General features: G+C 40.0%; 1 protein-coding gene across 1 annotated transcript; it reads left to right on the forward strand.

Moving 5' to 3' along the window:
* Nucleotides 1-4,906: 4,906 nt before the first annotated feature.
* On the forward strand, nt 4,907-26,924 carry slc7a10a (solute carrier family 7 member 10a). Its single transcript, XM_056233802.1, has 11 exons — nt 4,907-5,116; nt 8,546-8,750; nt 9,088-9,239; nt 16,852-16,977; nt 19,839-19,992; nt 23,584-23,707; nt 23,809-23,912; nt 24,000-24,096; nt 26,091-26,240; nt 26,340-26,517; nt 26,611-26,924. The coding sequence occupies exons 1-11, from the start codon at nt 4,969-4,971 to the stop codon at nt 26,706-26,708; spliced, it is 1,536 nt and encodes a 511-aa protein (XP_056089777.1). The 5' UTR covers nt 4,907-4,968; the 3' UTR covers nt 26,709-26,924.

Below are 26,924 nucleotides of genomic sequence, written 5' to 3' on the forward strand. Positions count from 1 at the left end.
CCAAACTGCCAAGACTGTAGTGCGGATGGAAAAGCCAAGAGGAAAAAATGCATTCTGCTCCCCCCCCCCCTCATCCATTGGCTCACATAGTGAACCATATCTGGAGAGAGCTATTCGGTTTAGACGCCAGATAAAATTTTCCATGACGGTGGAATAAAGGTTTCCACTCTGTATGTCCAAATAGTTGTTCATCTACTGGTGATACTATGAGGTTTTTTAAAGTTTTTATTGAGTTTTATGAGTTATAGAGTAAAATATAGTATATGATGTAATATATATTTGTACTATTATGTAATTTTTGTAAGATGTAGGCTATATATCACTATAGGCTCCATAGTTTAATTAAGACTGAAGGAGAGAGCGCGAAGATCACTGTCCACACCAGACTGGGGCGGAGCTTCTGTCCACACAGACTCCCATGATAAGTTGGTAATTCAGAATGAGAGTCTTCACATGCTGTGATGTATTTGTTTACAGGCTGACTACTCCTCTCCATCTACTCAGTGTCCTGTGTTTTCTGTTTCCTAATGTTCAACCAAGCATTAGTTTGCTTTATGCCTAAAAATGTCATTAAAAAAAACTATTAATATTCACTCAATTTGTGGAATATTCAAAGTTTACAATCAAAAGAATTTGGTAAACAATGTCAACATTCAGTAAGTATTTGATGATGAAAAAAAAGTTTCAGTAAACAAGCAGCACAGTATGTACAGTAGCCTACAACATTATGACGAACAATGTGTCAGGTGTGGTGGAGGTGAAAGGAGCGAGGACTCAGGTGCAGAGATAATGGGTTCTTTAATGATAATAACAAAAAAATACAAACAAAACTACCCCGTAGGGGAAAACAAATGACTTGACTGACTTGAAACAAGGGGTAACACACCAGGTACATGCAACAACGAAACAGCACAGGACTGCAAACACAGGGAGAATAAATAGGGAGACCAAACAAAGGAGGTAACGAGGGAGGACAGGTGGGGCAAATGAATCAATCAGGTAATGAGGGAGGACAGGTGGGGCAAACAAATCAATAATCAGGTAACAAGATGGGAGGGGCTAGACAATCAACAGGAGAGCACATGGCACAAGGAAACATACATGACAAGCCATGTGCTCACACCAAACGTGACTTGAACACAAGCACATGGCCAGTAAAACCAATCACCAGCCATGTGCTCACACAAAACGAGACATGAACACGCAGCTAATGAAAACACTCATAAGCCACGTGTTCACACAAAACATGACAACATGAAAGCACACAGCTAGTGAAAAACACAAGCTGTGTGCTACACAGCACAAGACACGAAAGCACATGAAAAAAGGCACAGACAAGATAAAACAGGTGTCAGGGCTCTGTCACAAAACCAAGAGATAGACTAGACAGAAGTGATAGAACCCTGACACTACCCCTCCTCTAAAGGACGCCACCTGGCGTCCCTAAGGAGGAACACCAAAAAAAAAAAAAGACAGGAACATGACAACTCACCAACAGACAACAAGACGGGTAGATCAAAACACAGACAAAGTGGGGAGGGAGGGGAGCCAAGACAGAGCCAGCATGACAGTCCAGGAAGTCTCTATAAGTGACCAGGGAGGGACGGGAGGGTTGAGCCAGGGAGGCTCAGGCGGGTCTGAAGTCCCAGCAGATGGCCATGGCGGGACAGACCAGGCAGGCTCCAGCGGATCAGGAGTCCCATCAGAGGGCCATGGCGGGACAGACCAGGCAGGCTCCAGCGGGTCTGGAGTCCTGGCAGAGGGCCAGGGCGGTGCCAGGGGGGCGGACCAGGCAGGCTCCGGCGGTTCAGGACTCCAGAATGAGGGCCAAGGTGGACCAGGAGGATCTGAATACTTGGCAGAAGGCCAGGGTGGGTCAGGCAGCAAAGACTGGGTTGGCAGGACAAGACTTTTGGGTGACTCTGGGACGGCCTCCGGGCTAGAAACGGGCTCTGGCACAGCCTCCTGGAGCTTGGGCGGAACCAGCCTGACTGGCAGCATGGACGGAGCCGGCAAGGCAAGGCGCATGGGCGGCGCCGGAAGGGCAAGGCGCATGGGCGGCGCCGGAAGGGCAAGGCGCATGGGCGCCGCCGGAAGGGCAAGGCGCATGGGCGCCGCCGGAAGGGCAAGGCGCATGGGGACGACCTCTGGGCTGACAGCAGGCTTTGGAACGACCTCCGGGCCCTGTGGTAAACAGGAAGCCTTCTTCCTTCTCGGTTTCCTTGAGCGAGGCGGCGATGCAGCCTCTTCGGCCAACACTGGGGGCTCGACAGTGAAAGTGGACGGCTCTGGGAGCACCAGACTTGTTAAGACAGAGGAAGCCTTCCTTCTCTTCCGCTTACGTCTGCAAGGAGATGGTGTGGAGATTGCTGCCTCTGGGGGAAATGCAGCATTCACGGCCACCTCTGGGGGAATTCAGCATTCACGGCCACCTCTGGGGGAAATGCAGCATTCACGGCTACCTCTGGGGGAAATGCAGCATTCACGGCTACCTCTGAGGGAAATGCAGTATTCACGGCCGCCTCAGGATAGGTGGCAGAAGAGGTGGACCCGTTCTTCCTCCTCCCTCTCTCCGAAGGGGTCATCGGAGGACTGGGGACCTGGCAGTTTGTGAGGTAAATGGGAGGTGGGCCAAGAGGCGGAAGACCACCCTCTTCCCCACGGTTGTATACAAACCCCACAAACTGCCAGAAAGACAGTATCCCCAACATTTCCATCTCCCAGGCACTGACAGGCTCATTCAGGCCGCTGTTAAAAATGTCTTTAAGCGCAGTGTTGTTAAGGTCGCGCCCCTCCGCAGTGATGATGAACTGGTGGGCAAACTCTTTTACTGTGGAGCCCCCTTGGTGAAGAGAAAAGAGCTTGCCATAGCGTTCCATCGTCTGACGAGTGGAGGGGCAAGGGCTGGGAGATGGAAACAAGAAGATGCCCATTCTCTGCTGAGTCCTCTGATGGCTGTTTCGTTCTGTCAGGTGTGGTGGAGGTGAAAGGAGCAAGGACTCAGGTGCAGAGATAATGGGTTCTTTCATGATAATAACAAAACAAAAATACAAACAAAACTACCCCGTAGGGGAAAACAAATGACTTGACTGACTTGACAGACTTGAAACAAGGGGTAACACACCAGGTACATGCAACAACGAAACAGCACAGGACTGCAAACACAGGGAGAATAAATAGGGAGACCAAACAAAGGAGGTAACGAGGGAGGACAGGTGGGGCAAATTAATCAATCAGGTAATGAGGGAGGACAGGTGGGGCAAACAAATCAATAATCAGGTAACAAGATGGGAGGGGCTAGACAATCAACAGGAGAGCACATGGCACAAGGAAACATACATGACAAGCCATGTGCTCACACCAAAGGTGACTTGAACACAAGCACATGGCCAGTAAAACCAATCACCAGCCATGTGCTCACACAAAACGAGACATGAACACGCAGCTAATGAAAACACTCATAAGCCACGTGTTCACACAAAACATGACAACATGAAAGCACACAGCTAGTGTAAAACACAAGCTGTGTGCTACACAGCACAAGACACGAAAGCACATAAAACAAGGCACAGACAAGATAAAACAGGTGTGTCAGGGCTCTGTCACAAAACCAAGAGATAGACTAGACAGAAGTGACAGAACCCTGACACAATGAGTACTCAGCATTATTTTCTTGTTTACCATCAATATATAAAAATAAATGCAAGCGTATAAGAGGTTAGTGTGAGAACAGTGCATTTCACTGTGCATGTGTGCATAGTGTTTGCGTATGCTTGTGCAAACTCCACATTTGAGACATTGTTAACAAGCTTTCATCTTTGTTCTCTGTTCACAGTCTGTAATGTCACAACCCAGATAGAGTTACAAGCTCCATCTGAAGGGAATGACTGGTTGTTCGGGTGTCAATGTACCCCCATTGCAGTCTGTATTTACACAATCAGTCACCAGAGGGCCACAATAAGCAGAATCTGTTGGGATTACTTCTGTTTTTCAGTCACTCGCAAAGAAATGGTGTGATAGCAGATCAAGGCTATAAGTGAAGAGTGTTTGATGATGACTAATATACTATTATAAAAAGATCACACGTGTTTAGTGAAGAGAATGAGAGGAGGAGGGATGGAGTGAGTCAGTAAAAGGCCCACACAGAATAGTATGCAAGAAACTCTGAAGCTGATTTTCATTGTCATGGACATCCCCACCTGAAATAATAATATGATTATACACTACCAGACAAAAGTTTAGACACCAACTCATTGTTTAAAATGAAAATGTGTCTTAATATAGGCCTATACATCAACAGAAAAGTCCAAGACTGAAATTTCATATCGTCATAACACAACTCGATCACTCGTAACACCCATAAAACCTCTCTTACCACATCAAACCCCCACAGACTGAGCAGAAAGAATGGGTGGCACCGTCAACTAAAGTTTTAACACAATGTCAATGTGTAATAACTCCTGCAGTCATTCCAACTACCGCGATAATGATAGAACAGTGTGTAAATTAAAGACCCCGACACAGGTAAGAGCATGAATACTGTACATCAACACATTCAACAGCATAATGGTAGTTAACATGAAATTTCAGGCAGTTTCAGCAGTCTTGTGGTGTGATATGCTATACTGCAAAGTGCAAACTATTATTTTATTCTATTTTCATTTATTTATTTTTTAAATGGATTGATTAAGACAAAAATGTAATTAAAATGGTGTTCGGGGAGGGGGGGGAGACGACGACATTCAGTTGAATGAAAAAGAACGTAGAAATGTTATGTCAAGTACCCGTTTGCAACCTCGTGGCGCATGTAAGCGCGTGCCAAGGCACAAGACAATTGTTAACCTGTTGATCTATATGGAGGCAGGCAGCAGGAGTTTTGCGCATGCGTGAGCGCCCTGAGTCCTGCATCAACCCGCTATATGAGACCGAGCGCGGATACAGATGCCGTTTTCTTGAACAGCCGCACAAATGGATGGAACCGAAACGAACCGGAGAAACTGCGCGAAACCGGAGCAACAGAAGATGTTAGACTCCGGTGGAAACCAAAGTGGATCTAAGGATAGAGTGACTCTTAAAAAGGAAATTGGTCTCTTGAGCGCGTGCGCCATAATTATAGGTGAGATGTTTCCTCATTTTAATGTGCCAACGCGTGCGCTCTAACCAGCTTGAACTTTTATCACTTCGCATGTTTCTTTGTCTGTCATTTTATCACTCCCTGCTTCTCTTTAATCTATTCATCTTAACCTTCAGTCCTCACTCTTTCATATCCTTTCGCTTTAATGATATCTGCTCTCCTAAATGTCGAGTAGCCTAAAGTATTAAAAAGCTACATCTCAATCAAGTCCAAACTTATATCGTCACGGAGTACGGCTGTCTTAATTTGTAAGGACAACAGGCTGCGTGAAGACAAGCAGCATTGCATGATTTCCGCGGAGAAGACTTCTCGTGCCATGCCGCCACTTACAGTAGTCTCCATCACACTCTGTTCATCAGAGCGCAGATTGCATCATTGAGGAAGAGAATCAGGCTGAAACTCAACTCCGCGCTTACGTGGCTGCTGCAACCCACTACACTGGGTCCTTCACGTGTGCTGAACAAACCCACCATAAAAGAGTCCATTGCTATATGCCGTGCAGTGTAATGTATAGGCCTATAATTAAAATAGGTAGACTTTAGAAAGTGTAGACTTTTTATGTAAGATCGTTTTGCTCCCTTTAATGCTATTTTAAAGTTCTAGAGTAGCTAATGCATGTCCTGATCTGTAGGATTAAATACATTACTCGATTTAAATGTTCATTGTAGTCAATAAATCACGGACTAAGATTAAATAAATTCTGGACAGGAAAATACATCAAGATTAAAATGCATGTTTCCTATAGCATCCTCAAATGTAAGCATCCTTTACACCGACTTTATACTACCCCAAAGCCTTTTTTGAACTCTTCTTTTTATCACGTGGGTGCTGGACACATCCATCTAATGAATAATCCTCACTGAGTATAAATATATACAGAGCAGCACAAGCTATTGTGGTCACACTTTAGTTTAGGGTCCAAGTCTCACTATTAATTTAACTAACTATTAACTATGACATTTGCCTCAATAAACTCCTAATTACTGCTTATTAATAGTTTGTAAGGTAGGTGTTAAATGTAGGTATTGTGTAGGATTAAGGGATGTAGAATATGGTAATGCAGATTAAGGCTTTAATATGTGCTTTACAAGTATTAATAAACATCCAATAATATGCATGCTAATAAGCAACAATAGTGAGAATTGGACCCTAAACTAAAGTGTTACTGCTATTGTGTTACTCAGATGAAGGTTATCTAATGGAAGCCTTTGATAAGATTGACACTATGTCTTTATATTTTGTTATTGTAATTTGTAATGTGATGTGTCAGTGAAATTTGGCTATCCTCCCGAAGCTGTATCAGCCTATAGTATAAAGGAGACTAGTTGTCACATTCTTTCCTCCAGTGAATATAAGCTAATGTACGTTTCCACTGTTACAGTTCATTAAACACGTTGATTTACATAAGTCCTTTTAAGATACAAATGTTTATTTCTCAACTACAAATATATATATACACACCTATCATGTATCACTTTATATTTATAAATAAAGATTTGTTTCTGAAAATGACCTGATACTGTAATACTACTGAATACAGAAAGAACTGTTTATCTGTATGCCTGCAGTAAACCTGACAGATTATTTTGTTAGACGTGAAATACTGAAACATGACGTGGCCTTATTTTAGTCTCACATGTGCAAGAGTTTAGATTGCAACTCTTCGGAGATTTTCTCAGGTTTATATATAACTGCTGAAACATATGACTAGTCTCTCTCTTCTTTATAGAGATTTTTTTTAACAAGAAGCAATGATAGGAAGTTAAGTTAAGATATAATTAATGTTAACTGTTCGTTATGGCTGTGACCTTTACCCCAAAATGTATGGGTGTGTATAAGATTAAGTGAAAGTGGTTCAGTGTTTTGAGCTTGGTGTCCCAGTGAAACATCAGCGTACAGGTGCAGCTGTAGATTTCAGTTATGTTTATGGTTTAGTGGCTTTATGGGTAGTAAGGCAATTTTGTTCACAGCCCTTCACCATTCTAAATGTTTGACATAATTCTGACAAGCACCTTTAAGAAGAGTATAGGATTGCAGATTACTCAAAGGATTTCAGAGTCAAAATAACTGCTGAATTTTAACTGGTGACTTATTTACCTCCTGAACATGGGAAAGTTTTCCTTTGCTAGAATGTCCTCCTGATATTACTCAAGGTCAATAACAAATTTTATCAGTTACTTTACACATTTCGTCTGTTTTATCAGTTACTTCACAACTCTTTGCCCATGCAGTACTCAAGTTTATTTCTTTTTAATACTTTAAATAATATGGACACAATGTAACCTCTTTCTTTGCCATCATAACTTAATTAAAGTCTGGGCTTGTGGTTGACCGTTTGCCAATAGCTGATGTAACCAATGGCCGATTTCGTGATGATAACTACAATTTAATAACAGCAAATGACATGAAACACTTTTTATTTACACAAGTTTTAAAACAGAAATGCTTTAATATCCATTGACAACGTTGTCGCTAAATTCTGGAACTAATACAAGGGGGAGTTAACCCTTCTGTCAATCAGCCAAGCGGACATTGTTTTGTTAAGTTGTGAGTTGTACGACCAGTCAAAGTCAAGTGACCCTGTGAACTTCATTCAGGAACTTTGAATCTCATTTGACTGAGTGTTTTTGAGATGCGCTGGGTGTCGTCAACTTTTAATGCCTTATCTTCTGTACAGGTCTGAGGCGCTGGGAGCAAACATTCACATCCACTCAATACTACCCATACCCAATTCTATTATTGTGAACACTCGCAGACAAAGAGAGAACCCAAAGGATTACATAATGCTTCGGCCCATAACTGTAGCTGAGCCTTGTATAATTGAAAGTCTTTTGTTGAAGTTTCCTGAGGCATATTCATTCAGGCACTGCACATGAGTGGTTTTACTAAGATATATATGCAATGAAGCAGAACATTTACCTTTTACTGAATACTGGACTCTCATCTCGATTTCGCAACTGATGTTGACTCTAACATTGTTGATCTCATTTATCGTGTCCGTTTGCTTGGAATGTGCAGCAGCGTTTTGACAGCTGCAAGGACACATTGTCTTTGCGCCGGGGAAAAAAACAAAGATTTTCATTTAAACAATCATTTTGTTAAGACTGCAGTGTATTTCAAGTAAGCAAGTGATATGAAAGCATGATATAGACAGCATAATCATCAAATATTTTTGCTTCACTTATTTACAATGCACCCATGCATTCAGTACAATTAAACTGTTTCAAATACTCTAATCTGTACAACTTGCAAAAATCAGCTTTTGTATGTCTATATTTATTTCTAATACAGAATATCAAGCAAGCATTATTAAGTGAAGACCTCATGATTCAGTCCAAATGGTTTATTTTAGATTATATAAACAATATATGAAGAATAAACAACCCATTGCGGTTTCTTTTGTTTTCTCAGGTAACATCATTGGCTCAGGGATCTTCATCTCTCCAAAGGGTGTTCTAGATCATGCTGGCAGTGTGGGGTTTTCACTCATCGTGTGGGTTCTCGGAGGAGGAATCTGTGCCCTAGGGTCTCTTTGCTATGCCGAGCTGGGCGTCACCATCCCCAAATCAGGTGGAGACTACTCATACGTGACAGAGATCTTCGGGGGCCTGGTGGGGTAGGTCTATTGTTGAATGTTAGTCTCAGCGTTCATATAGTTCAAACAGTGAATGCACTATCAGCACTAACAATGCCAAGGTCATAGGTTTGATTGCCAAGAAATGCATGAACAGATCCAATATATGTTGCTTCTGATGAAAGTGGCTTCCAAATGCATAAATGTCAATATGGATGTCTCAGTTTGTGTGTGTGAAGCACACAAGGGAACTTCTCCTCAGGGAGATTCACATGTGTTTACTTGCTTGTTCAGTTACAACACTAACACTGCTCAGAATTCTGTGTTTGTTGTAAATTGGTGATGATAAAGATGGCCATTTGTTTATGTGTTTTTACAGCTTCTTGTTGCTGTGGAGCGCAGTGTTGATCATGTACCCAACAACTCTGGCTGTGATTGCGCTCACCTTCTCCAACTATGTGCTACAGCCTGCCTTCCCAAACTGCCTGCCTCCATACATCGCCACCCGCGTCCTCTCAACCGCCTGCGTCTGTGAGTACAGCACACACCATTTGTAATGAGGTTTTATATGACATTCTCAGGTCAGCTCTGATTTAGTGCTGCTGTCATGTGAGCGCCTACCTTTAATTTTACTAAGCTGATTGCTCACAAAAAAAAACCCACAGTCATCATGTTATCAGGCCATTTCAAGTGACTGAGTTATTTACTTACTTTTTAATTAGTCTTCCCATTAAACACCATCATTTTGTTCATTCAAACCAATTTGTGAATGCACACAAAAACAAGAGGCGGGATTTATGGCACAAACCAATCATATCCAATCATAACCAATATCCAATCATAGCCCGATGGAGGCATTGCCTCCTCTCACGTGACTTCTCTTCATTCATTCTCAATTACTCCCCATCAAACCCACTGTACGCTTTAGGGGGTCTGTTAAAACTCAATGGGCTCAGGGGAGGCAAGAGAAACGCGGACTCCCACTGTACCTTTACCTGCTGGTGTCGCTGTTGGACAGTGTTACTTCAGGAAAATGAGTGATTTATACACTATGTAATGTCACATTTTGTAATATTTGCGTTGTTTTATTTTTGTAATATAGTTTAAAAAGGCACTGCCTCTCTTGCCTCCTCAGAGGAATTCCCCCTGATCTCTAGGGCACAGAGAGTTAATTCTGACTAATAGATTCCGTCATGATGAATCTAGAGCCGCTGTTTTGACTATCGTTCTGTATTTTTCTTTTTCTCAATTGCCTTCTCTCCCTTGTGTGTCTATACCACTTTACAGTGCTTTAATCCTGGTTCTTAACCCTGGTGGGTGCATGGCAGGATATTTTTGGAGCTGGTGGATATGAACCAGTCAAATGTACAGTATGTCTATGCATGCTTGTGTGTATGTGTTTGTTTCCAAAGAGCCCCATGACTCAGCTGGTTTGGACCTGTCAGATCTGGACAGGGGCTCTCAGGAAGGAGTACTGGGGGTGTGTCAATGTCAGGGCAGTGGTCCTAATGACAGTGCTGGCTGAGTTGAGCCATCCATCCCTATTTTTGGCAGCAGAATCCAGAATCTGTCCTGAAGAACAGCCAACAAAAGCTTTGAGTCAGTCATACTCTAGAGAGCAGGGTGACAAGGGCCAAATGCTTTATTTAAGGAAGACACCTCATGTATGTGCCCTATCAAAGGATGCTAGACCTGCATCCCAAATCACTGTGCTCTCCTCTGATTAGCCCAATATTCAAGGAACGTATTTGTTTGGGTCCAGATCACAGGGTGGGGTTGGTATTGATGTTGTGGTATAAGGGCACCTGACCCTCACTCTGTGTGGCGTCAGACTCCGTAATGGTGCCAGGCTTTGAGCCGGCGGAACATGTGGGCGTGTCTTCTGTATTGTGTATTGTTTGGGGACCTTGCGGTTGTCCTGGCTACCCCAATGCTCTTTGATGGAGAAGAGCATGAAGGCGGGATTTTGTGAATGGCGCTAAAACTCTTCTTAAACCTGACAAATGAAGAGTGAATTATGATTTTTTAATAAGCTGTTTGGAGTGTGTGAGTCATGCTCAGGGTGGGCACAGACTTATAAAGAGTTCCCTCCCATCATCTGTCATTAACCTTTAGACCAAGCAAATAACCTAAACTGTGACATGCAAAGACCTCAGGGGAACATCAGAGGTCTTTACGCACAGATTTTTCACACATATTATACACACAGTTCCCACACCAATGCCAACAAAACATATCCCTTGCACTGTAAAAAATGCATTGGATGCACAAATTTGACCTGCTTTGCCGCGTGTGAACCTCCGTCATGAACCTCTGTTGGGTCTTTCAGTGGTGTGGATTGAAGTAAGGTTGGACGAAAATCAGAGTTAAAGAACTGGGTCCCCATGAGATGGAATTTGAATTGAATTGGCCACGCCCATAGGAAGTATGTTGTGAGTAAAATGACAGGAAGAGGAATTTACTGGATTGCAATTTAAAGAAATTTAACTGTAAGACAAAAGTTATGTGACAAAACAATAATGTTAACTTTTATGTTATTTGTAACATAATCTTTAAAAGATTAGGCTTACTTCTCAAAACTAAGTTTAGAGAAATAAGCAATTAACACAGCCATTAAAACATTTAAATTTTAATAGACAGCACCACAAAACGTTACACCATCTGTAATAAGATAACTTAAAAATATTAAAATATAAATAAATTAATATAAATGTATACAAATTATATGAAAATATGTACATAAATGATATCAAAATAAATATTGACAAATATTTGTGAATTGGTGGGAAATAAATTGTTCTTTCACCATGGTCCATAAAATGAATGATATTTTAATTGAAAAGAATGCTATATATACTGTATATCAAATACACGTTCTGTGGCATTTCAGACATTGATTACTAATGTCTACTGTATCTGTAATTGCCCCATATGTTGTGTGTATGATTACAGTTCTACATCCTGTCTACTGCCGCCAGGGGCGTCACTAGGATTTTCATTTTAGGGGGGCTAAGCCCCCAATATGATTTAAAAAAATATATAAAAAAGGTAACACTTTAGTTTAGGATCTAAAGATCACTATTAACCATTTTCATTACGATGCAAAGGCACGGTTTTATAATAACTGTGGTCCCAAATGTGAGGAAGGGCAAATAGGGGGGTTCGGGGTCTCCCCATGAAAATTTTGATTTCTCTGATCTACATATGTGGATTTTAAGATGTTCTGAAGGCCAAAAAACTTGGATAGTGAGCAGCTGATTATTTTTCTCTCCTCATCAGCATCACACTCTTTTTCTCTTTGTTTTTATCTTGCCCAGCTGAGCTTTGACTGATACAGCCTTTTCATTTTTGTCTGTCAGTGAAGAAAGTAAACATAGGGTCAACTGATAGGTTGATTTTGCCTATGAATCATTTTCTCAGACGCGTTTATTTACTGAAAGCTACTAAAGGTAATTAAGTTTATTAAATGCATTCACAATATGTAGGCTACACATTTATTATTGATCTAATGCCTAATACAGGGCCGTAGACAGGGCTTTTAATCACAGAGGTCCTAAATTTGAGGTTGGTAGGGGGTTCAAATTTTTTATTTCTCTGATATGTGCATTTCAAGACGTTTGAAGACCAAAAAAAAAGGATAAGAAATAGCTTTAAAACCATCTCAGTGGGCAGATTATTTGTCAATACCTGCTCTCTTCTCATCTCCATCACTCTTTCTTTTTTTCTCAGTCTCTTCATCCCTTTCTCTTCCCCTCCTAAAGCTGAGCCTTTTTAATTTACTAAAGGCTACAATTTGTATTATATTCTCAATATGTACACATTCATTATTAATCTTGTGCCTAACATGATGAAAACGGCTTTGTTAATGTTTCTTGTAAACTAATTATTACATTACATGAGTCACGTTACATAGGCCTATTTTCAGTTCAAAATGGCGAAATTAGACAAAACTATATTACCGTAGTTTGCCTGATTATTTTTTGTCATTCGTTTAACATTTATGACCTAAAAAAGTAAAAATTTGAAATGTTAAGTTTAGCTGCTTACATCTTATCTCGCACTTGACCGTACGCGTCGAGTCGCACTGTTAAAATTCGCGCTCAGCAGCGTCTGTGAACATAAAGCCTGCCTACTTTGATTTGATTGGTCATCTCAAATATTCTGACATTGACGAGCAGTGACAGACCAATGAGGCTCAGATGAACACACACATGAACACACACACACAACCATAGTTGCCAAGTCCGCTTATAATACGCGACTTTGGGCTTTTTTTTTAGTAAGTCGCGTTAAAAAAGCACGGGTTGCGGGTTGCGTTTTTTTGGGCTTATTAAAAAAATATGGTTGCTTGTGTTAGGAAAATCTGACAAGCAACTTTGTTTTCTTTACATCTATGGTCACGGTTGCCGTTTTCTCAATCTCCAATACATTGATAGACACTGTCTGCTCACAGCCATAGCCAATCAGTGCAATTGTATAAGTGCTGTGGCGTAATTCGTCAAAACATTCCGCCGAATCTGCCCCCTTATTGGAGTAAAATCCCGTTCAACGTGCAGGCAGCCGCGCGCGTGACGCTGTAATCCAATGATAGACGTTGGGGAGATGATGGACAGTGCAGGCGAGAAGAGGGATGACCTTCTTTTGTAAGGTAAATTTGTAATTTTTACAACATTTTTGTAATATATTAATTATCACAGGCTTTAAAAAATAAAACAAACTAGTCTATACTAACATAAGATACATATGGGTCAAATTTATTTTATTAAGATAAATAAATATACATATACTGTGTATATATATATATATATATATATATATATATATATATAATATATATATAATGTGTGTGTGTGTGTGTGTGTGTGTGTGTGTGTGTTACATATCCCCGTCTTTTCCTGATTGTCTTTTTGTCCTTTCCATCTCTCCAAACCTTTTTTAAATCCTTTTTTTCCTAATCCGTTTATCCTTTTCTAATAAAGGAGTGGTTTCAGTTTAATATGTTGCAGGCTCATTTATTGGTATAAAAAATAAATGATAATGCTGAAACTAAATAATCTAATAATATTGGGCTTGTTTTTGAAGCTACAGTTGCTTATTTGTCTCGCGAGAGTTGGCCCTGTCCTCTGTTCTGACGTGCTCTCTGCTCGGCGCCGCTGCGGATTGAAGATGAAGAACGCGCTGAATCTGATTATAACAAGACTGAAGCGAACACGAATTTGTGTAGCCTACATTAATCGCACATTTTTAGGGGGGCTAGGCAGAAGGCTGAAGCCCCCCTAAAAAGGGCCTAGTGACGCCCCTGACTGCCCCAATTCTAATTTAATTCAAAAAAGGTTTTGGCTTCGTGCTGTCTGTACCTGTGTTGATGCACTGCAGTGTATATTTTTAGTGGTAAACTGACGCATGTATGAACCCCTGTTTATGTGTGAGTGAGTGAATGTTCTTAGTTGCTCTGTGTGAGAATTTGTCTATATTGCGGCATGTGTTACATTTGCCCTCCCCTTCTGAATGTTCTGAATGAATGTCACAAGCTCTGTCTGCTGAAGTCAGATTACAAAGATACACTCACACACACACACACACACACTGCTGGACTGGACACACAAACCTTTGCTGAGTCGTAATCTGCATGATACAATACAGCATAAAATAACTTGATTTTAAATTTGATGTCAAAGAAAAGATGTGTCTCACATTGCTTTTTTACAACTGTGTGTGACGGGTTATTTACTGTACTAATGCTTTGTACTTTTTTATAGGTTTATGAGTGTGTTGGAAGCTTCTCTCTTGTGTAAAAGTAAAGGCCACACACTCTAGAGATTGAAAGAGATCTGTTCATGTGACTCAACTAACTCTTGTTTCTCAGATTTATGTCTTCTGATAAAAGGGCTGACAGCATGTCTCTGAACAGCTATATCATTTGGAGAAAATATTAATTTATAAATGGATAAATCCTGTCAAATAAAAGTAAAGAGACAATACCAGTCAAAATACCATCAAGATTAAGCAAAACAAAAGGACGTACGGTATATAATTTACGCAGTAAAAAAAAATATTCAATTGTGTTTAGCGTCTTCAAAGTAGCCAACCTTTTGCCAATATTACAATTCTGCAGTCTCTCAACCTGGTATCCACATGGGTTGCTTTTTCAAACAATCTTGAAGAGGTTTTATTTATCAAATTTATTTATTAATGTCCTTCTTTAAATACAACTTTTTAAAAAGCCTGTGATCTATAATACTGAGTAAACGTGAAAAATATAGTACTCATTTTAGGCCTTGGCCACAGAGAGTTGTAACGTTTTGCACATTTTTGTGTATTTAGTGCATCTTTTGTTGGCTTTATCGGTCAATTAGCTGCAGAGGGATGTCCCCCTCAGGAGTTTGGAGTGAGTGGTTGTATTTTGGCAGATTTAAAGGCTGTTGGCACTTAATTAGAATTCTCCTCTCATTAGCTTTGTGTTCATTTAACTTCATTTGGCCACTCTTAGTCACTCCTGCGCTGTGATACAAAACAGAAGGAGCTGGAGTCAGATCCGTTAAAGCCAAACAAGAGCAAACAAAACCATGGCAAACACTGTAACTGTTGTGAACCTATATTATAAAATGCTTAATTGCACACGTGACCACAACACATTCACATTCATTAATATTAATAATTTATGTTAAGGGGATAGATCACTCAAAAATGAATATTCTATCATTATGTGCTCACCCTTCTGTCGTTCTAAGCCTGTATGACTTTATTATGTGAAAGATAAAACATGAAGAAAGAATGTCATCAGTAAGTAAATGATGATGAAATGTAATTTTTTTGGAGTGAACTATCTCCTATGTATGTTGCTATGTTGTCAATGTTTTTTACGTTTTTAAATTTGAACATGTTTTTGTCATATTGTTATTGTTATAATTTTAAGGTGCCTAAGAGCACATAATACCTATGAAAATATTGCAGTGACTCTCAAGGTGATGTCAGGGCATGGAGGTTCACAGGTGGTGTGTATTGAGCTCAGGATTACATGCGTGGATGAAGTTGAGCAGGTTAGCTGTTAGTTTGCAGGCTGTGAGCTACTCTTGTCGACTGCTTACTCTGGCCAACAATTCAGCTGGCGTCTGGGCCGTTTTGTTGTTGGGCATCGGAAGCTGTTTGTCTAGGGGGGTCTGACAGATGCCCCGCGTGTGTTTTCGTGTGTGGGCGGGTAATTCCGGCCATTGATGGATGAGTGGGGGTAACCCGTCTCCCCTTTGCCCAGTGTCTCCCTCGGCATGCCTGGGTATACCGTGCCGTCAAGCCCTGGAGACGGACCTCTGTGTACCGGATCTACACCGGACCTGTTACACAATGCAGCTGAACACAGAAGCCACTAACCTCAACACAGATGTACAGACAAGCAGTGGCCTATAATGCCTGTACTTCCATTTGTGAATGTATAGTTTTTTAACCTGTCAGCTTTAGGCTGTGTTGCATTGATGCCCCTTGATAAACTACTCTTCTTTGTTTCTAAAGAACTCCCAAGTGTGATGCATAAAGATAGATACCAAATACATCTATAAGGTAGATGAGGTAACCGTCTACATCATATATGCAGGTATTCCAAGTCTGTGGGAACCCTGGTTTTTATAAAATAAGAAATATTTAGTTTTTTAGTTGTTTTAGCAGATTTCAATGCTTATTTTTTTCTTCAAGTTATCTTGAGGCTCCCTTGGAAGTTTGCTGAGTGGGCCCTGGCCCCTTGGTTGAGAACCACTTAGCCATGAATGGGTCAGTGTTTTGCCTGCAGCAGTAAAATAAGTTACATCTGATCTTTATTTCCCCTCATTAAGCTAATAAAAATGGACCATGTGACCAGTTATTGCTGCTCTGCCAACAACACCACACTGCTTCCATTACTGAAACACAATCTGATTTGTCCTTATGACACGTATGATAGAGTTTTTCTCATGAAACAGCTCTTTGATAAGACATCCAAAAAGTGTGACAGTTGTTCTTAATATGTGATGGTCTTTATTTATAAATTACATTATATGTTTGATGTACCTTTTATGGATATTGCTAATGGTTTTCATAATATTTAAAGGAAATTATTCTCGTGAGTTTGGAATATGGGAATGAATAACTGTGTGTTCACTGCATGTGTTTACAGTGTTCCTGACTTGGGTGAACTGCTCCAGTGTACGCTGGGGGACACGGATCCAGGATGTTTTCACTGTGGGGAAGCTGCTGGCCCTTGTTCTCATCATTGTAGTGGGAATGGTCCAGATTGCCAAAGGTGTGTGTGTATGACTGTGCCAGCTGTCGTCTTTCATGAAACATGCTATTCTCTCTCAAAAAAGAGGGTTTTTGTGCTGTAAAAAATCGATGCAGTATGAAGTACTAAAGGACGTCTATAAATGTACAGTAATGTTAATTATTAAACATTAGGGGTATCAAAATTCTATAATCTATTGATTTTTCCCTTTGTTTCAGTTGTTAGGCCAAACTGTTGTACAGATAAGCAATCTAACACTTTCCTGAACAGTAACAGGATTTTGCTATAGTGTGTAAACCACTAAAGCAGAGAATGAAGTTAAGAGATTAAAAGAGAGAAATAAAGAGTAGGCAAATGAGAGAAAGGAAAAGAGTATGATAACTCATATCTGATACTAATTCCCACAGTTAAATGCCATGAATCATCATGCACTCCCATCACAGCTGCTGCCAGCTCTAACCTGTTATCTAATGAATAAAAAGGAGAGGACATCTAAAACTTTATTGTTTACTCACCCTGATGTTGTTTTTTCTTCTGTGGATTTTGGGAGGAACTACTTTTTTAACTCTATTTTTTTCAATAGTGACATCTAGTGGTAGGTCTTGTATTGTGAGTTACTTATAAGATGCTTTCTTGTTCAAAATGATTTACAATACATTTAGTACTGGTATAGCCCCCTCAAAGAAACCTGCGGTTTAGTGCCTTGCTCAATTGCACAATGATGGGTTGGTTCATAAATCACCCCTACTAAAACTTGAACCAGTGAAATTTAAGGCTGGAATACACTACACGACTTTTAAAATCTGAACAGATTAAAAAACAACAACACTAGGCATCATAGACGGTCAGACTTTGTAAATGGTTATAGAATAAAACATCATACACTAAACGACTGAAGATCACACACTACCAAACAACTCTCCAGAAGCAGTTTTAACATTACGTGACATGGCATCTGACGCACAGAAACCAATGGCACATGTCGCTATGCTTATTGGCACATCCGGTGGCGCAGTCTATACGATCACACTATACGATTTTCTGCGAAATCTGTCAGCTCTGACTGCCCAAAAAACTGCTTTTTTTGTGAACAGACAGCATCAACTCCAGACTGCAAATCAGGGAAAAAATCTGGGCAAAATGTAATTTATATATAACTCACTATCACAACCTCTATTTTACAATAATTTAATAAGCTAGTTGAATCAGAGAATGTTAGGATATTTCTTTAAGTAAAGCAGTACAGTATATAGCTGACTCTTTTCAGTTAGGCAGTTCATAATAAACTAAGCTAAGACTGTAGGATATAATTGTGACACTAATGCAAAATTTAAAGTAACACCAGGGAACTTTTGCTCTCGGGGTGGGGTCCCCCTACAGTTGGGAAAACAGTATTGTCCTCTAGACCTCTACTACTGTCGTAAACTCTGAACACTGTAGGAGGAGGTCACATGCAGGTGTTCTGCTTGCGTCGCGTGTGAAATGTCTTCATCCCAGGTACAGTGGCATATATTTCAGCATGTCATATGAATATAATTTCATGGGTTTTATTTTTTTTTTAACGACAAATGATCGCGATGATCACGTTTACAAGCCAGCGTCATTATAGTAGCCTAGTCTATTGGTTACCGTTTTACTGAATCTATATGATACTTCAATGCAATGTTTGAGTGGTTGATAATAACCATATATCGTCAATATTATAATATCAAGCTACCATAAATAAATCTGCAAATTTTACAAATCGATTTGCATTATAGCTTGAGGCAAGACAAATAAACAAATATCCCAGACATGTTAGGTATCCTAAAATATGATTTTGCACATCTTATATATTTACTTGCAAGAATGTAGCCCCTACCAAACTTGTGCACGCCGTTTAGACACAGGCTTTCATTTGATTTTTTTTTTTTTTTAAGTCCGCATCGGTCGGGCACCCCTCCTCCAATGTTGATCCTCGTTCTGCCTTTAACGCGATCACTTTCTCTTTTTCTCTTTTTGCTTTGCTCCGATAAAACCTTTGCTTTCTTGTTTTTCTGTGCTGCTTCGGCCATGACTATAACATTTGGCTCGCACGTCCGATTTTAAGGAAGTGGGGGTGGTGGTGGAAGTGACGTATATGCCGTAAAGCAGTCGAATTTTGTAGTTCTCTTTGTTCGCCGGTTACTACCCGAAACCCGAAGTTTTAAAGTACGATTAAAAACGCTACAGACCCCGTCAGGCTATGGCAGACGTGTCATTCAACATATTGTAAGTCGATGTACCATCACAAGAGACTTGGAAATATATTATGAAGGTTGAAAAGTAACCTAGTGCTGCTTTAAGCCTCCATTGCAGAAATGTTTTAACAATGTGAACTGTCTTTTACACAACTGAGTAATATTACAGTAAAGCAGCAGGTTATGGCTGTGAATCGTTATGGGCAGACTTTTTTATTTATATTTTTATTTAGTGTGCTTGTCTGGAGGCATTCCCTGAACTGACAAGAGAAAGAATTGAGTTAATGAGAGAACTGAGTAGTGCAGTTTCACTCTTGATTGACTGTAGAGATAAAGGCTTTTTGGAGGCTCTGCCTATGTAGTGGAATAATGCAATCAAACTGATGACATTAGAGTGTCAGGATGAATGTGAACAGATTGATCCCAAGAGCATGTGAAAAAATACAGTGTTTTATGAATTAAACAAAACAAAGAGCTCGAGATCTGACATTTGGTGAGTATTCTTGTAGCCTAAACAGTAGAGCATAGCATAGCTATAGAGACACTGACTGAGGTCAGTGCCTTTGAAATGCAATGCAAGTCCCTTTGCATAAAAGTGTTTGCAAAATGCAAATCCTGTATGAATTAAACAGATATTTTCTCTATATATGTCTCTCTCTCTAGGACACTATGAAGCATTGGAGCCTCAGGCAGCTTTTAAGTTCATAAAGGATCCATCAGTGGGGCAGATTGCTCTGGCTTTCCTGCAGGCCTCATTTGCATACAGTGGATGGAACTTCCTGAACTATGTCACTGAAGAGGTGGTTGAGCCTCGCAAGTGAGTCTTTATTAGTCTTTACCGTGTCAAAATCAGGGTCTGGCCATCCTATATGGCGTTATATATGTGCCTCATTCCTGAGCGAGTAATTGTAAGTTTTGAGCACAGAGAACTATATTTTGCAAGCACATTGCATCATATTTTGAACAGAAATTAACAATCGCAAAAAAATAAAATTCGTTTGAGCAAAGAAAAAACGATTCCGTGCTCAATAAATGTATTTGCTATTATCCATATTAACGTGCAATAATAACTCCTCTCACGCAGTTTACTCAGGTGCTCTCTCACAAACTTATTCTCTGCGCTCCAGTCAAGTCCCTCTCTCTCTCTCTCAACCTCTTAATTCTGTGCGCGCTCAACTCTTGACACACGCGCGCTCAACTCTTGACACACGCGCGCGCTCAACTCTTGACACACGCGCGCTCAACTCTTGACACACGCGCGCTCAACTCTTGACACACACGCGCGCTCAACTCTTGATACACACGCGCGCTCAACTCTTGACACACGCGCGCTCAACTCTTGATACACACGCGCGCTCAACTCTTGACACACACGCACGCTCAACTTGCAACAGCGTTACAAGTGTGCCACAAAATCAACCAATCGGAAAATTAGAGGTCAATTGTGATTGGCTGTTGGTCTCCAATCACCACGCAGTACAAAGAAGAAGAAAAAGGAATTTTATGGATAGATGTCTTCTCTAGTATGGAATGCCAAAGCTGACTTAATTAAAAATAAATAAATACATAAATAAATAAATATACGAAGAAATGCAAAAAAGCAAAAATACATAAACAAATATACAAAGAAATGTAAAAAAAAAATACAAAGAAATGAGTATTTATACTTTTATTTCCTTATTTATGTATAATTGTACTTTTTTCACACATTTTTTATTTATACATTTATTTATTTCCACTTTTATTTATTTCCACATTTATATATTGTATTGTATTATATAAATTGATTTCCAGGGGCGATCAGCATCATATACTGCATGTCCAGTTCTTAATATTAATCGATAAACTACTCAGTTATTATAATAATAAGGCACTATGGCTGTTATCAGTAAAATAAAATTGACAAAAGTCATTAAGTCATTAAAAGTCAAAATCTTAATACAGAGGAGAATGTTTTTACACTGCAATTACAATTGCATAAAAGTCGTAATGAGATTAAAGTTAAAAATAAAACATTTGAATATAGAAATATGAAATGATGGAATCAATTAAATTGTATGTTTAAATATGAAACTAAAACAGCCAGTAGGTGGCGGTAAGTCACTGTCTTAAACGAGTGAGTCATATCATTAATTCAGACCGATTCATTCAAATACTGATTCATTCAGTTCGGGAATAAAATTATCTCATACATGGGCTTTTTTACAGCATTTTTAAATGCTGACATTTTTTATTAATGTTGGTGCCACGTCGCCCCGCCATAATTTTGATACCTGAGCTGTACAGTTGAACATAACACGTGGTGTTTTTTCCCCGAAGTTCAGTATTTGAATGAATCGGTCTGAAATAATGATATGACTCACTCGTTTAAGACAGTGACTTACCGCCACCTACTGGCTGTTTTAGTTTCATATTTAAACATACAATTTAATTGATTCCTATTTCTATATTCAAATGTTTTATTTTTAACATTAATCTCATAACGACTTTTATGCAATTGTAATTGCAGTGTAAAAACATTCTCCTCTGTATTAAGATTTTGACTTTTAATGACTTAATGACTTTTGTTAATTTTATTTTACTGATAACAGCCATAGTGCCTTATTATTATAATAACTGAGTAGTTTATCGATTAATATTAAGAACTGGACATGCAGTATATGATGCTGATCGCCCCTGGAAATCAATTTATATAATACAATACAATATATAAATGTGGAAATAAATAAAAGTGGAAATAAATAAATGTATAAATAAAAAATGTGTGAAAAAAATACAATTATACATAAATAAGGAAATAAAAGTATAAATACTCATTTCTTTGTATTTTTTTTACATTTCTTTGTATATTTATTTATGTATTTTTGCTTTTTTGCATTTCTTCGTATATTTATTTATTTATGTATTTATTTATTTTTAATTAAGTCAGCTTTGGCATTCCATACTAGAGAAGACATCTATCCATAAAATTCCTTTTTCTTCTTCTTTGTACTGCGTGGTGATTGGAGACCAACAGCCAATCACAATTGACCTCTAATTTTCCGATTGGTTGATTTTGTGGCACACTTGTAACGCTGTTGCAAGTTGAGCGCGCGTGTGTGTCAATAGTTGAGCGCGCGTGTGTGTCAATAGTTGAGCGCGCGTGTGTCAAGAGTTGAGCGCGCGTGTGTCAAGAGTTGAGCGCGCGTGTGTATCAAGAGTTGAGCGCGCAGTTGAGCGCGCGTGTGTCAAGAGTTGAGCGTGCGTGTGTCAAGAGTTGAGCGCGCACAGAATTAAGAGGTTGAGAGAGAGAGAGAGGGACTTGACAGGAGCGCAGAGAATAAGTTTGTGAGAGAGCACCTGAGTAAACTGCGTGAGAGGAGTTATTATTGCACGTTAATATGGATAATAGCAAATACATTTATTGAGCACGGAATCGTTTTTTCTTTGCTCAAACGAATTTTTTTTTTGCGATTGTTAATTTCTGTTCAAAATATAATGCAATGTGCTTGCAAAATATAGTTCTCTGTGCTCAAAACTTACAATTACTCGCTCAGGAATGAGGCACATATATAACGCCATAATCCTACAGGCGATCGCCTGGGTCCCCCAATGTGCCTTCGGGGGCCTCGCGGGGAGATGTACATGGTTTAAGTGCAGTTACTGCCGAGTTAATATTCTTTGTTCTCCATTATCAAAATGCAATCAGAACAATGGCTGCACAGCATAACACACAAATAGGCACATGTACATAGACCTCCTTTAACACACAAACCACGTGATAGTAAGCCTAAGTAATTCTATGTAAAAAAAAAATATATAACAAAATAACCAAATAACAAGTAACTGATGAATAATTTCAATCAACAAGTGACAATACATACAGCAACAGTATAAATAGAAGCAGCAAACGGTGAAACAAGCAAGCATCCATAATCTGCATAATTTATTCATGTCACGTAACATGGAGTACCGTATTCCAAACCCTCCTCAAAAGTGCTCAAGTTGTTGGAAATGCACAAACCAGGTCACAGAAAGTATTACTTTGTGGCTATTTGAGATGCTCTCTGTGTTTCGAGCATGTTTGGATGGTAGAAACAGCACTTCTGTTGCCAAAGGCTTGTCACATTTTCTCAAGAATAATTTGGGCTACAAATTAAAAGATTGTCAAGTGTCAACAAAAAGAAGCAAAACATAGCAAAACCAATTAAATAACCAAATTAATCAGCCAAAAACTTAAAAACCTATTGACAATAAGCCTATTAAAATTATTAATTGTTAATTTTTAACATATATTCACTTTTGCACATACAGTAGTTCTGTCTCACTTTTTGTGTACACACTTTTTATAAATCTTACAGAAAATGAGCCCAGCTCTCATACAGCGTATATTGTATGGTGTTTTATGGTTTCTGGTGTATCTGTCTAGGAATCTTCCACGTGCGATCTACATCTCCATCCCTCTGGTGACGCTCGTCTATACTCTCACCAACATTGCGTACTTCACCTCCATGTCCCCTCAAGAGCTTCTAGAGTCGAACGCTGTTGCTGTGGTGAGTTTCTCTGACCTCTTCTGCATTATTCTGTGAAATCAACATACTATCTATCAGGTGCTTTGATAAATCGGCATCTGTTTTTGTGTGTTGTGTTGCAGACATTTGGTGAGAAGCTGCTAGGAATGTTCTCATGGGTGATGCCCATCTCTGTAGCTCTTTCCACCTTTGGGGGGATTAACGGATACTTGTTTACCTCTTCTAGGTAAAGAAACAAAAGCACTATCGCACTGGCTTAATACAGCAACCCTGAAACCAGAGTATTTACCGCTTCATTGCACATCCTCCACAGGTTGTGTTTCTCGGGCGCCAGAGAGGGTCACCTGCCCTACCTGTTGGCTATGATCCACCTTAAGAGCTGCACACCAATCCCTGCCCTGCTTGTTTGTGTGAGAAAGAAAGAGCTATTCACACACACCACATGCAACATAACACTGCTTTCAGTCTGTATGGTTTGGTTGATCCAATTCAGGTCTAAACGGGGTCCAGAATGTTTTGTGAACAGATCATTTAAACCGCATTGAGAGGTAATAGAAAACTCATGTGATCACATTGGATTTTTTATAAACACTCGCTTGCTGATGCATTCTGGACAGAAGTGAAGGACCTGTCAATCAACCACTGCACTAAAAAAGGGCGCAAACTTGGCTGTTTATGTGCCCCTTTTACAATAACTTTTACGTCACTTAAAATTAAAATCCCTTAAATTAAATTAATCGAAACATTGGAAAAGACTGAACTTCACGGATTTGCTTGACATCAACATTAAATGACACAGATCAAGTGAAGGTCAGTTAAATTGCAGTTGAACTAAAATATGTCTACATCTACATCTAATTTATGGTGAGATAACAATTTAATGGTACTTTTGGAAGCAAGAGTGTGCTGACTTGGTTTTCTTAACTTTTTTGATTAAAATTAGACAAGTGGTTCTCAACCAGGGGAGCAAACTTCCAAGGGGGTCACTGGATGACTTCAATTTATTGATTGTATTAAAACTGAATCTAATGGCGGTTTTCCACTGCATGGTACGGCTCGGGCTCAGTACGGTTCGGCTCGGCACGGTTTGGCTCGCTTCGCTTTTCCACTGCGTGGTACGACTCGGCACGGCACGGCTCGGTTCGCTTTAGCTCGGTTTGCTTTTCCACTGCAGTTAGTACCGCTTCAAAGTGGGTGGGATTATAGTCGGACCGTTATAGTTTATCCCCTCCTCGGCAACCAACGAGAGGAACGTCGACTGCACTTCGTCCACTGACCACGATTCAGCCAATTCTTTTGTGGAAGTTTTCTTTCTTTCTTTTTTCTTCAAGCAAGTCAAGCAAGTAGTTTTAAAACAGGTGCTACAGCGGTGGCTGTTACTGGCTATTTAAATCTAGCGGGTTTGATGTCTCGCAAATACAATGACGCTGGTAGTGACGATTCTGTCTGACCAATCAGTGATCTGCAGTCTTTTCACGTCACATTTTAGTATCGGTACGGTACGCTTGGAACCTCAACAGAGGTGGTACCATTTAAAGCGAGCCGAAACGAGCCGTACCGTACCGTACCATGCAGTGGAAAAGCGCCAAAGCGTGCCGTACCTTACCATGCAGTGGAAAAGCGCCATAACTTAATTAAAATGCAAGAAAAAAAATCTAAACTCAAACTGAGATTCATATTTTTCCCCTCAATAACTTATGTTTTTTATTGAAGAACTGGAGAATTATGCTGCGTTCCAGGCAGGTTTTTGAGCAGGTAAATCACGACTTCAAACCACGACTCACGACTTTGTAGCATTCCATCCAGTCACGCCAAACTACCTGTGCGCAATATATACTTATTGTTTCAGAGACACTTAAAATTGTAATACATAATCGTGTGTGTATTTTTATCATTATAATATAATTATTAATTTGACTGAAACGTTATATTGGCCTAAAGTGCATTCTCACCGTGTGGGGGGGGGGCTGCCATTGTTGTTTTGTATGGTTCCGCGGGCTATGTGACGTCAGAACTCGTAACTGGGAGTACATCGATCTAGTACGAGTTCACGGGTGGGAAGTCACGGGTTTGACTGCCGTTCCAGTGCACTTTCACGGGTATAAGGTTGGAAAAACACGGGTTACAGGTTGCCTGGAACGCGGCATTAGAATCTTGAACATTCTATAATCACAAAATAAATCATTGTTAATTAATTTAATAAATCATCATTCCCAATTCATGTTAATTAAAAAGTTTGAGACAACAAGCAGTGCTGTCATTATTACAACATAAAATGCCAGAAGAAATGTCTTAGCCAATATGCGGGGCCTTCAAGTCAAAAAGGTTAAGAATCACTGTATTAGATGGATCTTATACCAGGTGCAAACAGGGCCTAAGTGTCTTTCTCTCTTGTTCTCCATAGTGTACGGCGACCATAGTGATCCTGTGTATCGGGGACACTCATAACTTGATAAACTATGTGTCTTTTATAAACTACCTCTCATATGGAGTCACTATAGCTGGGCTGCTGTACTACAGATGGAAGAAACCCAAACTATTCAGACCCATCAAGGTACTTAAGTTGCCACCTACAGACCTCATCAGGAAAATGGATTGACATGTCAGTGTTTTAGTTTTATTCACCTCCCTCTTCTTCTCTCCCTTTGTGCAGGTAAACTTGTTTGTCCCATGCAGCTATCTAGTGTTCTGGGCGGTGTTGCTGGGCTTCAGTCTGTACTCGGAGCCTGTGGTGTGTGGTATGGGGCTGGTCATCATGCTCACTGGAGTCCCCATCTACTTCATTGGAGTGCAGTGGAAGAACAAACCATACTGGGTTTACAGTGCCATGGGTGAGTAAGACCAGCCAAAACTTCTTTGCATTGTTTTGTTAACACTCTGCAACGAAAAACCGTCTGACATCTGTAAATGTGCATGTGTTTCAGAGAAAGTCACCTATCTGGGACAGAAGTTGTGTTATGTGGTCTTCCCCCAGGAAGATCCTTCTGAAATAAAGCCTCTTACAGAAAAATCTGAGCTGTGAGAGTCAGCACAGGACTTCTTGCACTCCTGTTTGGAATAGCAAAGACCTGTCTTCCATCCGTTGTTGAGTGTTTTCTTTGTCTGATGCTGTATGTGAGGAGATGCTCCCCAGAAGCTCCTCTGAGACTCAGCCATCACAGCAGAAGAAACAGAAGTTTTATGTTTTCTCGCTCAGACATCACATTTCTTAGTTGAAACAGTTCTCCCCTCGCATATT

This window comes from Rhinichthys klamathensis, unplaced genomic scaffold, assembly GCF_029890125.1.
Source record: "Rhinichthys klamathensis goyatoka isolate OS25496 unplaced genomic scaffold, OSU_Roscu_1.1 h1tg000378l_1, whole genome shotgun sequence".
Classification (NCBI taxonomy): Eukaryota; Metazoa; Chordata; class Actinopteri; order Cypriniformes; family Leuciscidae; genus Rhinichthys; species Rhinichthys klamathensis.